General features: G+C 31.6%; 1 protein-coding gene across 1 annotated transcript; it reads left to right on the plus strand.

Annotated features, from left to right (window-relative positions):
- Nucleotides 1-297: 297 nt before the first annotated feature.
- LOC25490374 (serine carboxypeptidase-like 45) lies at nt 298-8052 on the plus strand. The gene is made up of 11 exons (XM_013603789.3): nt 298-804; nt 1353-1454; nt 1558-1653; nt 2236-2328; nt 2408-2478; nt 2841-3035; nt 3186-3272; nt 3364-3488; nt 5998-6090; nt 6182-6299; nt 7633-8052. The coding sequence occupies exons 1-11, from the start codon at nt 561-563 to the stop codon at nt 7780-7782; spliced, it is 1374 nt and encodes a 457-aa protein (XP_013459243.1). The 5' UTR covers nt 298-560; the 3' UTR covers nt 7783-8052.
- Nucleotides 8053-12315: the final 4263 nt, after the last annotated feature.

The raw sequence follows: 12315 nt of genomic DNA on the forward strand, positions 1-12315 counted from the left end.
GACTCGAGAGAATACATATAAGTTCTGTAATAAAGAGTGTAAATCAGATAGAAGATAGTCAGATATCTAGATTCAAAGAAAAACTTAGATAGATCAGAATATAAACTATTAAAAAATATCTAAAGATTAATGAGTTAAATTAAAATATGATTTATGATAAAACAATATTATGACATGATTATCGATGTAACCGGTTATTTAGTGAGATAAAATCTAATTGTTGATTGTTGTTGTATGCTTTATGTATAATTAAATAAATTGAAAATACTTCACAAAAACACAAGAGTAGCACCACCATCAAAATGAGCACTAAACCTGCAAGATAAAAAAATGAAACTCCAAGACTCGAGACATTGGGGTCAGCATCAAAACATGTCTGCAGAGTCATGGACCCAATATCCACGTTCACACATAGTATATTATACTATAGGAGTATTAAAATAGTCACATATATAGCCTTTATTATATATTCCTTCTTCATTAAATAACCTTCATAATCATATCCCAAAGCAGAATAAAAAGCAACAGAACCAACAACTTCTCAGTCAGATCTTATTACCATGATATCTCAGACTCATTCATGTGTTGTGATTGCAACAATAATATTTTTTGTTACTGTAGGAGTAAATTCCATTTCAGAAGTTGATAAGATAAGTAGTTTACCTCAGCAGCCAAAAGTAGGATTTCAACAATATGCTGGTTACATTACAGTTGATGAAGTGCAGAAAAGAGCTTTGTTTTACTACTTTGTTGAAGCAGAAGTTGAACCAGCTTCCAAGCCAGTAGTGCTTTGGTTAAATGGAGGTATGTAGCTATGAAGCATCCTCGCAGATACAGACACCGAATATGACACTGATACATAGACACAATAAAGAGTTTTAGAAAATTAAAGTGATTGAGTATAACCATTAACTACATGTGTCGGTGTCATGATTGAATCCGACATGTATCAGACACCAAATACACTTTTAATCTATATATATGTGCTACATTTGGAGGGATGGTTTTTCATTGGGTGGGGTGGTTTTTAGGGGTCTTTTGGATGGGTAGCGAGCGATGGGTTTTATGGACTTTGTTTTTTCAGTGGTTGTTTTGCAACTGGGTTTTAATTTAGGCGGTGATGTTGGTGTTGGTGGTTGTTTGTTAATGGTGTTGTTGGTTACGTGATGGGGTTTTGGTGTCTATTTGGGTTTTTTTTTTAGTCGTTCCGCCTATATACGACGCCTTTGTCTAGTAATTTTTGGATGATCAGTCTCTGTTCATCTTGTGCAGAGACCGAGAAAAGCAAATGGTTAAACTTTTTATGTTCTAGGAATTTAAACGAAGTATTAAGATGTTTTGTGTTTTTGAAGGGCCTGGTTGTTCTTCGGTTGGAGCTGGAGCTTTTGTGGAGCATGGTCCATTCAAACCAACTAAAAATGGTCTTATTAAAAATGATTACAGTTGGAACAAAGGTAATCCAAGCACTACGCAATTTTGTTGTATTTTTAGTTGAATTTTGATAACCCTTTTATGCTTAATTACTCTAAATTGCTTTCTGTTTCCTACTTGTTGCAGAGGCAAATATGCTATACTTGGAATCGCCTGCTGGTGTTGGTTTCTCCTATTCTACAAATGAATCATTCTACGACTCCGTGAACGATTATTTGACAGGTTTTTTTAACTTCTTTATGTGCAAAATAGCATGTGAATGGTAGTTATCACAAGAAGTTGAGTTGAATTATTAACTTCTTTTTCGTTTCATTTTTGGTGAATGCAAAATTGATTACAAAGGGGTAAGATAAATTTTGCATATTTATGTTTTCTATTAGAAATTTATTACAAATGATTTTTAGGTTTCAATTATTGTTCAACACAATTTGTCTGAATCAATCCATTCATAATAAATTTTTGTTACGACAGAACCAAACATACACTAAGTTTATCTTGGGGTAAGCTTTATTTTGTTACGTTTTAATTTGGTTGTTTAAATGTCAATTAATTTTGAATACAAACCTAAGATTAAATAGAACTAATAAAAATTTGTTTTTGTTTTAGGCTGAGAAATTTACATTATATTTAAACCAAACTAGATTTTAGAGAAAAATAAGAACATAACATAGATTGCTTTATTTACACAATTTTAATAAAATCACCTTAAGGCTTGATCCATATATATACTCACAAAAACATGCACTTTTACTTTAGTGTGGTATCATCTTAATCAAGATTTGATACTAGCTCTATTATATGCAGCAAGGGATAATCTTATTTTTCTACAACATTGGTTCACTAAATTCTCAGAATACAAAAACAACGAGTTCTTTATCACAGGGGAGAGCTATGCAGGTAAAGAACCTTTGTGCTAAATGAATAGTATTTTATTTTCATTTTGGAGCTTGTGCTGATTAATTCATGCTTGTGTCAGGTCACTATGTACCCCAACTTGCACAACTCATTGTTCAAACCAAAAGCAAATTCAATCTCAAGGGAATTGCAGTGAGTGCACATATATGAGAGATTTTTTATTGAATAAACATGCATTTTCGTGCTTAAATGTGTGAAGCGCGGTCAATATAGTCTATAAATAAATCAAAATGCAAAAATATCTCTGCTTGTGTATTTTATTTGTCTTTGTAGTCCTCGAATGTGTACGTCTTTGATTAGTTATTATAATGTGTGTTCTATTAGTCAATTTGATCCATAAAATTACTAATTGACGACACTCTCGAGGATATTTCTGTAATTTCGATTCTTGTAAAGACTAAAACGACATTGCTTCACACATTTGATAATTATAGAATAAGAAACATTTAGGTCAACATGAATAACATCAACTTATTACTTTGTTGATATTGCAGATAGGGAATCCTCTTCTGGAATTCAACACAGATTTCAACTCTAGAGCTGAGTATCTTTGGTCTCATGGACTGATATCAGATTCAACCTATGATTCCTTCACAAAAATATGCAACTTTTCACAAATTAGAAGACAATATGCAAACGGCGCACTTACTACCGTTTGTGCAAGAGTTAATAGGCTAGTGTCAATGGAGGTTAGTAGATATTATTTAAAAAAAAAAAAAAAAGTTGGGAAGGAAAAATAATTAATAATTATTATATAGTTCGTTTTGAGTGGATTTAAACTCCGTCCATTGAAGCTATTAAACTAAACTCTTACCTCTGAGGTGACACCTTATGGACAGGTTAGTAGATATATTGATTCATATGATGTTACTCTTGATGTGTGTCTATCAACAGTAGAACAACAAACATATGTGCTTACTCAATTGGTAAACACACTTCTCCACTCCCTTTCAACCTAGATTCTCTTTCTATTTTATGTTCATTTTCATATGCTTATACCTTCATGTCTTGTTTTAGCAAGAGGGAGAGAAGATAGATGTTTGTGTGGAAGATGAAACATTCACATACTTGAATAGGAAAGAAGTGCAAGAAGCTCTTCATGCTAAGCTTGTAGGGATCACCACATGGACCACTTGTAGTGGGTAAGTTTTATAATAGGGAAAAATACGTTCACCTCCCTTAAGGTCTCGTTAAATGACACAGACACCCCCTCTATTTTCTTATTTAACAATGACCTCCCCTACTGTTTAACACCTTTTAACTTCCGTCAACATTAACTTCCCTGCACTCAACACCTAAATATTTCCTTCATCCATGGAAGCAACACAAAATGCTTATGTTCTCGTTTAGTTCTCGTCTATTGGATAAATTATGTTCTCGTTTTATTGCTTTCGTACATAATGATTTTGTGGATATTTGAATTTCCAATTTTTTGGATACGTTGTTCACGCGACCATTCCGATTTATGTTTATTTGGTACTGCGTTTTGGTTCCAGGCACAATTGATTAAATCCTACAACATATGAAACACAGTAGCTTCAATAGTGGGAGATAGGTTGATTTGCTTCCTTGTTTTCGTTCCGAATTCCATTTCCCGTTTGGTTTTTGTGTTCGTTCATACAGGAATAACAAACACCTTGTGGTCGGAACTGCTATGCGAAATTAAAAAAAATTAAATTGTTCAGAAATTAACCATAATAGTTAAGATTTGAAATAAAAAAATGGCAGAAATATAGGTTTAGTGGATGAAGATTATCATCATCAATAGAAACAAAAACAGTTTACGTTTAACAGACTATTTAACAGTGTTAAGTTGAAAGGGGAGGTATTTATCTATTTAAGAGACTTTGAGGGAAGTTAGTGTCTATTTTAAAACTAAAGGGGGTGTTTGTGTCATTCAAAGAGACCTCAGGAATTATGATATGAAAGATGACTTAGGTTTAGAACTTATTATGATTCTTAAAATCACTTGAGATTATTTTATGGAAATGAATTGGATAAAGTTGAATTGCATTGATGAGTTAGTCACTAAAATTACAAAATGTTCCTTAAATTTTAACTGAAACTCCCATCCACTACCATCTACTCAATATATATTACTAACTCCGTCCCAAATTATAAGATCCTTTTGTGTTTTTCTTTTTCTCTTTTTATAAGACCTATTTCAAATTTCAATGTATATTAATTTTTTTTTTTTACCACTATATCCCTATTTATGTTGCATATTTTTTTTTTTGTAATATATAATAAATACTCTGAAAATATCCATAATTCTCTTTTATAAATGGTAAACATGTAAAACAATAACAATTGTCAACAAAATTAATTCAACAATCAACTTTCTTAATTCCCGTGTTTTTCTCAAAAGAGCCTTGTAATTAGGGACGAAATTAAGTAGTATTAAAAAGGCAATAGTACACACACACACACACGAAGGGGGACTATGACAAAACTCTCAAAAAGCAAAAGTAACAGCAAAAATAGAATAACAATTGAAGGAAAAATAGGCAAACTATTCCTATCCTGATAGAAGTCTTGTAACAAACAATGCAAAAGGAACTAAACCAGGAAACTCTAGGGATGCTACGACCTTGAGTGGCTAATTTATCCGTACAACAATCTCCACGGAAAAATTAGATTGGTTGCAAACAAATTCACTTTATGAATAAATTACTGAGGGAAACTCAAGAGTTTGAATTACCAATACCCCTAATATTCTAGTAATTAATCTTCATTGGGGGAGAGAAGGGAGGTGGGTTTGTTAAATTTATTCGTAAGCAAGCGAATATGGTATTTCATCTTTATATTGCTCCTCTATGTATTCCCTCTTTATTGATTAATATCTTTTCAAGGACTTTTGTTGATAATTGAAATGAGTTAAGTTTGGCTTTGTAAAAAAAAACTAAAAATGGCTCATTTTATCCACATCATCAGAGAATAACAATCCAAGGAAAACGGTAAATAGGCAAACATTTTGTATCCGGATATAAATCTTGAAACAAAAAATGCAGAAAAGAACTGAACCAAGAAACTCCAGGGATGCTATAACCATGTGTGGCTAATTTATCCACACAACAATCTCCATCCCGAAAAATATAGATTGGTTGCAAACAAATTCACTTTATGAATAAATCACCAAGGGAAACTCGGAAGTTCGAATTACCTATACCCTTGATATTCCAGTAATTAATCTTCATTGGGGAGAGGAGGGAGGAGGACCCTTAGAGCGGGTTTGATAGGCTGCCTTTCAAATTTTATTTTTCTGACTATGATAAATACGGCATAAATATCACATCAACATCTCCTGGATTAGCAATAATGTCCCTAACATCCCGTGTAGCGCCTACAACCAAAGTCAGAATCGGTTGATGATTCAAAGAATTTCTCTCAACTTCATTGGTAACATTATTTCAGTTAATGATTCAATTCAAAATTAAATAGAATAGTAATATATTCCTCTATTTATATTGTTAAATTTATTCAGAAGCAAACAAATATGGTAGTTCATCTTTATATTGCTCCTCTCTTCATCCCTCTTTCTTGATTAATTTTTTTTTTTCAAGGACTCTTGTTGATAATTGAAAGGAGTTAAGTAAGGTTGTGTAAAAAAAAAAAAATACTAATGGTGATACCATTTTCTTTATGTGACAGAGTTCTCAAATATAACATGCAAAATTTAGAGATTCCAACCATAAATATTCTGGGAACACTTGTTAAGTCAGGTGTAAGAGTTCTTGTATACAGGTTAGTAAGTGTTACTTCTTGACATTACAATCTCACCATTGGTTACTTTATCATATACTTTTGAGCAAGCAAAGCTATATTTTCTCTGCAGTGGAGATCAAGATTCAGTATTACCGTTGATTGGTACACGGTCTTTAGTAAATGGATTAGCCAAAGACATCGGTTTGAACACAACAGAGTCCTATAGAACTTGGTTTAATGGAAGACAGGTATGTATTGAATGTATAAAATCTTTATGGACTTGTTTGGTGGTCCACAATGTTTATAGGATATGTTACAATAGATAAATAAGATGCATCAATGTCGGAATCCTATGTTTTTTTTTTTTAAATTAACGATGTTGACGTGTCTGTGTCTATGTATTATCTTCAGTCTGTGAAATAGACAGTTTAGGTTTCACCTACTATATTCATCGTATTTTTTAGTAAAAATGATAAAAGTAAAAAAATTTATGTGATTATTTTGAAAAAAATTAAGTTATTTCATTGAGGACGGAGAAAAATATTTTAAATAAATGCTAAAATTGAAATAAAAAATGCATACAATCCCATTTATCCAGAAGAAAAACTTGATATTCCTTTTATATATGTGTAGAGGTATAATGAGTGCCCCACAATATTTTTTAAAGATTTTAAAAAAATAAATTATAAAAAAATAAATTTTTTGATTTTCAATACATTAATTACATATATTTTCATAAAACATTACTATTTAAAAGAAGGGAGCATCTACGGTGCAGTCAGACAACTGACTTTTTTGAAAAAGTTAATTTTGATCTTAATGTTGGATTCATTTTTAAATTGTTGATTACTAATTAATGATGAATAGTAATTAATGCTTGCAACATCTTGGACTTACAAATACTATTTTATCATTGGCATATTTAACATACAACCAGAGTTGATGATATTATATGATAGTCTTGAGTGTTACACTTTGTGGGTGGCGCTTCTACGATGCAGTCAGACAACTGACTTTTTTGGAAAAGTTAATTTTGATCTTAATGTTTGATTCATTTTTAAATTGTTGATTACTGATTAATGATCAATAGTAATTCATCTAGTAATGCTTGCAACATCTTGGACTTACAAGTACTATTTTATCGTTGGTATCTTTAACATGCAAACAGAGTTGATGATATTATGTGATAGTCTTAAGTGTTACACTTAAAATAAGGTAGGATAAAATTAGATTAAATGTAGTCTTGTTAATCTGATGAATTGATGATACTATGATGACTGAACTTTTGATGCAACTGTACAAACAGTGGGGGTGTTACTCACTATACTTTTGATGCTATAGTGTTAACTTCACCAGAAAAGTCATTCTCATGACTTCTTCACCTTAGAATTTTCCTTAAAAGAATGCTCCAGAGACACTCGTTAACATTGTCCATATTTAAATCAGTTTCTAGATTAGATTAAAGATGGTAAGATTGTAAATAAAATAGTTTAACTAAATAGTGAAATTGGAAGAGTAAGTTGCTACACTAAAACTTAATATACCTTTAAAACCAACTTATTTTGATATTTGATTTTTCAGGTAGCTGGATGGACACAAGTATATGGTGACATGTTATCCTTTGCAACCATAAGAGGAGCATCTCATGAGGCTCCATTTTCACAACCAGGGAGATCTTTGGTGCTGCTAAAGGCATTTTTGGAAGGAAAATCACTTCCAACTATTCTTTGATATATGAATTCACTGCGTAACACAACTGTAGTGTATTCAGTCTGGAACCACTAGGGAATGCAACTACATAGACAAAATATAGCTTTTTGATAAATAAACATATAGAGTAACGTGTAGAAGCTGTAAATTCCTGCATATTTTTTGCCAGCATCTATCATAATAATACATAAATTCGTTCAGGTTTCAGAGTCAAACCTTTACCTGTTGACTTCCTAGAGTTGTCAAACTTTGGATTATGAAAGAATGTCAAGATCTGTATTAGTCTCACCAGCTGCAATAGCATTTTCAATTATAGGTTCACTCAACTTAGATGATGGCTTAATAGAGTCAATTTCATGGTCGTCGTATACTTAGCTCGGTTGGTAGCGACAATTCATAATATATGCAAGATCCGGGGTTCAAACCCCGGCCACCACCCAAAAAAAAAAAAAAAAAAAAAGAGTCAATTTCATGAGCTGAAAATGAATCTGTTGATGGCATTGGCTTTGGCATCGGCTTTGACGGTGGAATGCTCTTTTGAAATGATGCCAAATTCGTTCCATTCTCCAACCATTTTTCTATCTCGAAAAATTCTTCTCTTTGCTTCAATGAACCGCCTCGCAAAGGTTTCAGATCAATCACATGGTAACCTGGGAAGTCAGAAGAAGATAATGATAATTCCTCTAAAACAATAGGTTTGAGATGTAACACTCCCTTCAAAAGTTTCATTGCTTCATCCCTTTTTAGTTCTGCAGAATCACAAGAAGGTGTTTCATTGAGCTTGTTCTCTTCAATAGCCGATGAACCTGCAAAAAACACACGATTGTTTGAAGTATGAACAATAAGAGTGACAAAAGAGAGTACTGATATCAGAAGAAAAAACAACTATAGAAGAATAAGATCCACACCATGATAATCAAGCCTGGCCACAATTGTATAGAGTAGCATTCACTCGCCAGTTACTTCATTATCCAATGATGCAATAGTCTAATCACAACATCTATTTTGGGAAGAGCAATGCTATATCTCTAGAAAAATAACATAAAAAAATTCTTCACGAATAAAGAGCAATAATGAATGCACCATAAAAAAAAATAAAATTAGATATATCCAGAGAAATATCATTTTCCTGTTGAGAATAAGAGAAATGAATGCACCACTAATATATTTTGTAAAAAAAAAAAAGAGAAATATCATTTTCCTGTTGAGAATAAGAGAAATGAATGCACCACTAATATATTTTGTAAAAAAAAATAAAATTAGATATATGCTTGCAGAAATCATCATTCACCATATTCCATTAGGAATCCATCTGGCCTAGGCGCTTTAGATATATTGATTTCATCAAATATTTCTTCCCATTAACATGGATGATTTTGAAAACTGATTTCTTTTAATGGAAATTTTTTGTCATTTAAAATATTGACCAAAAAAATTGTGCCTTGAATTTACATTGACTTCTGCAAAAATTTCTCCCCATTAACATTGATGACTCTGAAAATTGATTTCTTTTTAATTTTTTTAATGAAATTATCATTTAAACCACAATCATTACCAATAAAAAACAAAAATTGCACCAAAAAAATCAAGGGTTAATAGGCCTTTACCCCCTGCAATATAGGTCACTTTTGGTTTTCCCCCTTGTAAAATTTTTTTTTTAGATTCCGTCCTTGTAAAAATTTTTTGTTTTGAAAAACCCCCTAGCTCAGCTGACTGTGCATTTTCGCTGATGTGGCACGCTGAGTCACCGTTTTCTGATGACGTGGCACGCTGACTGTATAATTATTATTTTTTTAGTGTACACGTGGCATTTGTGATTTTTTTTTTTAAAAAATAATTAAAATTTTTTAAAAAAACGAAAAAAAATTTAAAAATATGCTGAAAAAATAAAAAAAATTGGGAATTTTTTAAAAAAAAACGAAAAAAATATTAAAAAATTTATAAAAATGAAAAGTAATAAAAAATTAAAAAAATATGGAAAAAAAATCTAAAAATTTTATAAAAATAAAAAATAACGACAAAAATATGATAAAATACCGGAAAAATAAAAAAAATCTCGTAAAATGAAAAAATCTAGAAGAAATTTTTATAATAAGAAAATTTATTTCGTAATTTTTTCAGGAATTTGATCTTTTTTAGATTTTTTTTTTATATAAGAAAATAGGAATTTTTTCCAGATTTTTTCATTTTATGAGTATTTATTTTATTTTATCGGATATTTTCATTTTTATAAATTTTTCTAGATTTTTTAATTTTTTTTTTTTTAAAAAAAATTTCAGAATTTTTTTAAAAAAAAATCACAAATGCCACGTGTACACAATAAAAAATAAAATAAATAAAAATTATACAGTCAGCGTGCCACGTCATCAGAAAACGTTGACTCAGCGTGCCACATCAGCGAAAATGCACATTCAGCTGGGCTAGGGGGTTTTTCAAAACAAAATTTTTTTACAAGGACGGAATCTAAAAGAAAAATTTTACAGGGGGGAAAACCAAAAGTGACCTATATTGCAGGGGGGTAAAGGCCTATTAACCCAAAAATCAATTAGTAATAAATGTAAATAACTATTGCATACAATGTTAGAATAAGAATGATTCATAGAAGTCCTCTAGGATTTTGATGATGACAAAGTATTGAAGAACAATTGGAATACTAACATATGTTCAAGTCTGCAGTGTAACGTCCTACTTCTATTAAAGCGATAAAACACGCGAATAATACACAAGGTGACCCATTAGCTCCGTTCTTATTTCTTTTGGTGGCCGAAGGTTTTAGTGGTTTGATGAGGAATGCGGTGCGACTTAACTTGTATGAGGGCTTTAACCTTCGGAGGAAGGTAAGGTTTATTCCCATCTTCAATATGCCGATGACACCTTATGTATGGGAAATGCAACGTTGGAAAGTCTTTGGTTGTTCAAAGCTATGCTTAGAGGTTTTTGAAATGGCATCGGGTTTGAAAGTTAATTTTTTCAAGAGTTGCCTTATGAGGGTGAATGTCCCGGTTGAATTTATGAATATGGCGTGTGATTTTTTTGAATTGTAGTGAAAGGTCACTCCCTTTTAAGTACTTGGGGTTAACGGTGGGTGAAAATCCTGTAAGGGTGGCAACTTGGGATCCTCTTTTGGATCAACTAGTATGGCACGGGGAAATAAAAAACTTTTTTGATCATATGTATAGATTTTATATTATGTTATCTTAAAGTTATAATTGTGGTTATAATTTAAATTTGATATGAAAAAAATATCATCTTAATTTTGTATATAATTTGAAATATCTAAACATTGCATATAACCATAAAAGTATTTGGATTATTATATTTGTACTAATTATTTGTAGTATAAGATGCACTCATTGTTAAACTTAACATACGTAATATTTTTGCAAAAATACGTCGACGTACTGTATAATAATATTTGTTGACAAAATGTATTTTATTAATCATAAAAACTAAAAAATATGTATTTTTTTTATATATAATAGTCAGTTTCACATGCATACACGTAATCGGTAAATGCAAACGTTTAATTTTTTACGGATGTGTATAAATATAGTTTGGGCTACAGAAACGCCGATTGTTATTTGTTTTTAATTTTTACAAAACAAATGGTCTAATGTAAATATTGTATTTTAGGGTAACAACAATGTAAAAAAAAAAAGCTTTCACGGATTATTAAACCTGAAAAGTGCATGAATTAATAGTCAATGGCAGGAGGATCTGCTTATATAGAAATTGCATGTCTATAATGACCAGTACGTCTTACAAAGAAATTAAAAATAAAACGACTTCCAAACAATAGGCAACTTTGGTTTTCTAAATTATAGCAACAACAATTCTAAAACATAACCAATGATCATACTTTTTGAAAAACTTCACGATACACAACATTTGTGGTCTCCTTACAAACATTATTATCTTCATCCAGGATGAGCAGCTTCAAACCTTTTCTTGAAGTTACTCGAGAGACAGCGACATAAAGTTGCCCATGCGTGAACATAGGCTTAGGAAGATAAACCCCCACTTGAGATAAAGATTGACCTTGACTTTTATTTATTGTCATTGCAAAACAAAGCGTCAATGGAAATTGCCTGCGCCTGAATTTGAAGGGTAGTCCTGGATCACTCGGAATAAGATTCATCTTGGGAATGAATACCCTGGTACCTTCTTTTTTTCATGTAATTACAGTAGCAGCTATCATGCTCTTCCCTAGATGTGTAACTATCAGCCTCGTACCATTACACAATCCATTGACCTGATCGATGTTTCTCATCAGCATGACTGGACATCCCACCATTAGTTTCAACCGGTGATTTGGAATTCCAGAGCTCTTAATACCATTAAGAAATTCCGTTGTGAACCACTCGCTCTAGACATCAGACTTTTCGCCCGATCGACAAACTGAATCAGAGCTTAAAAAAATCTTTCTCTTCACCTGGAATCACTGACATCATATATTCGTTAACATGCTCAACCGAATCAAGCGTTGGTGCGAGTATTCCCTTTTCTTGGAAAAATAGTGGGTCACCAATGTTATCATTTAAATCGGGATATACA

Source organism: Medicago truncatula, chromosome 3 (genome assembly GCF_003473485.1).
Source record: "Medicago truncatula cultivar Jemalong A17 chromosome 3, MtrunA17r5.0-ANR, whole genome shotgun sequence".
Taxonomy (NCBI): domain Eukaryota; kingdom Viridiplantae; phylum Streptophyta; class Magnoliopsida; order Fabales; family Fabaceae; genus Medicago; species Medicago truncatula.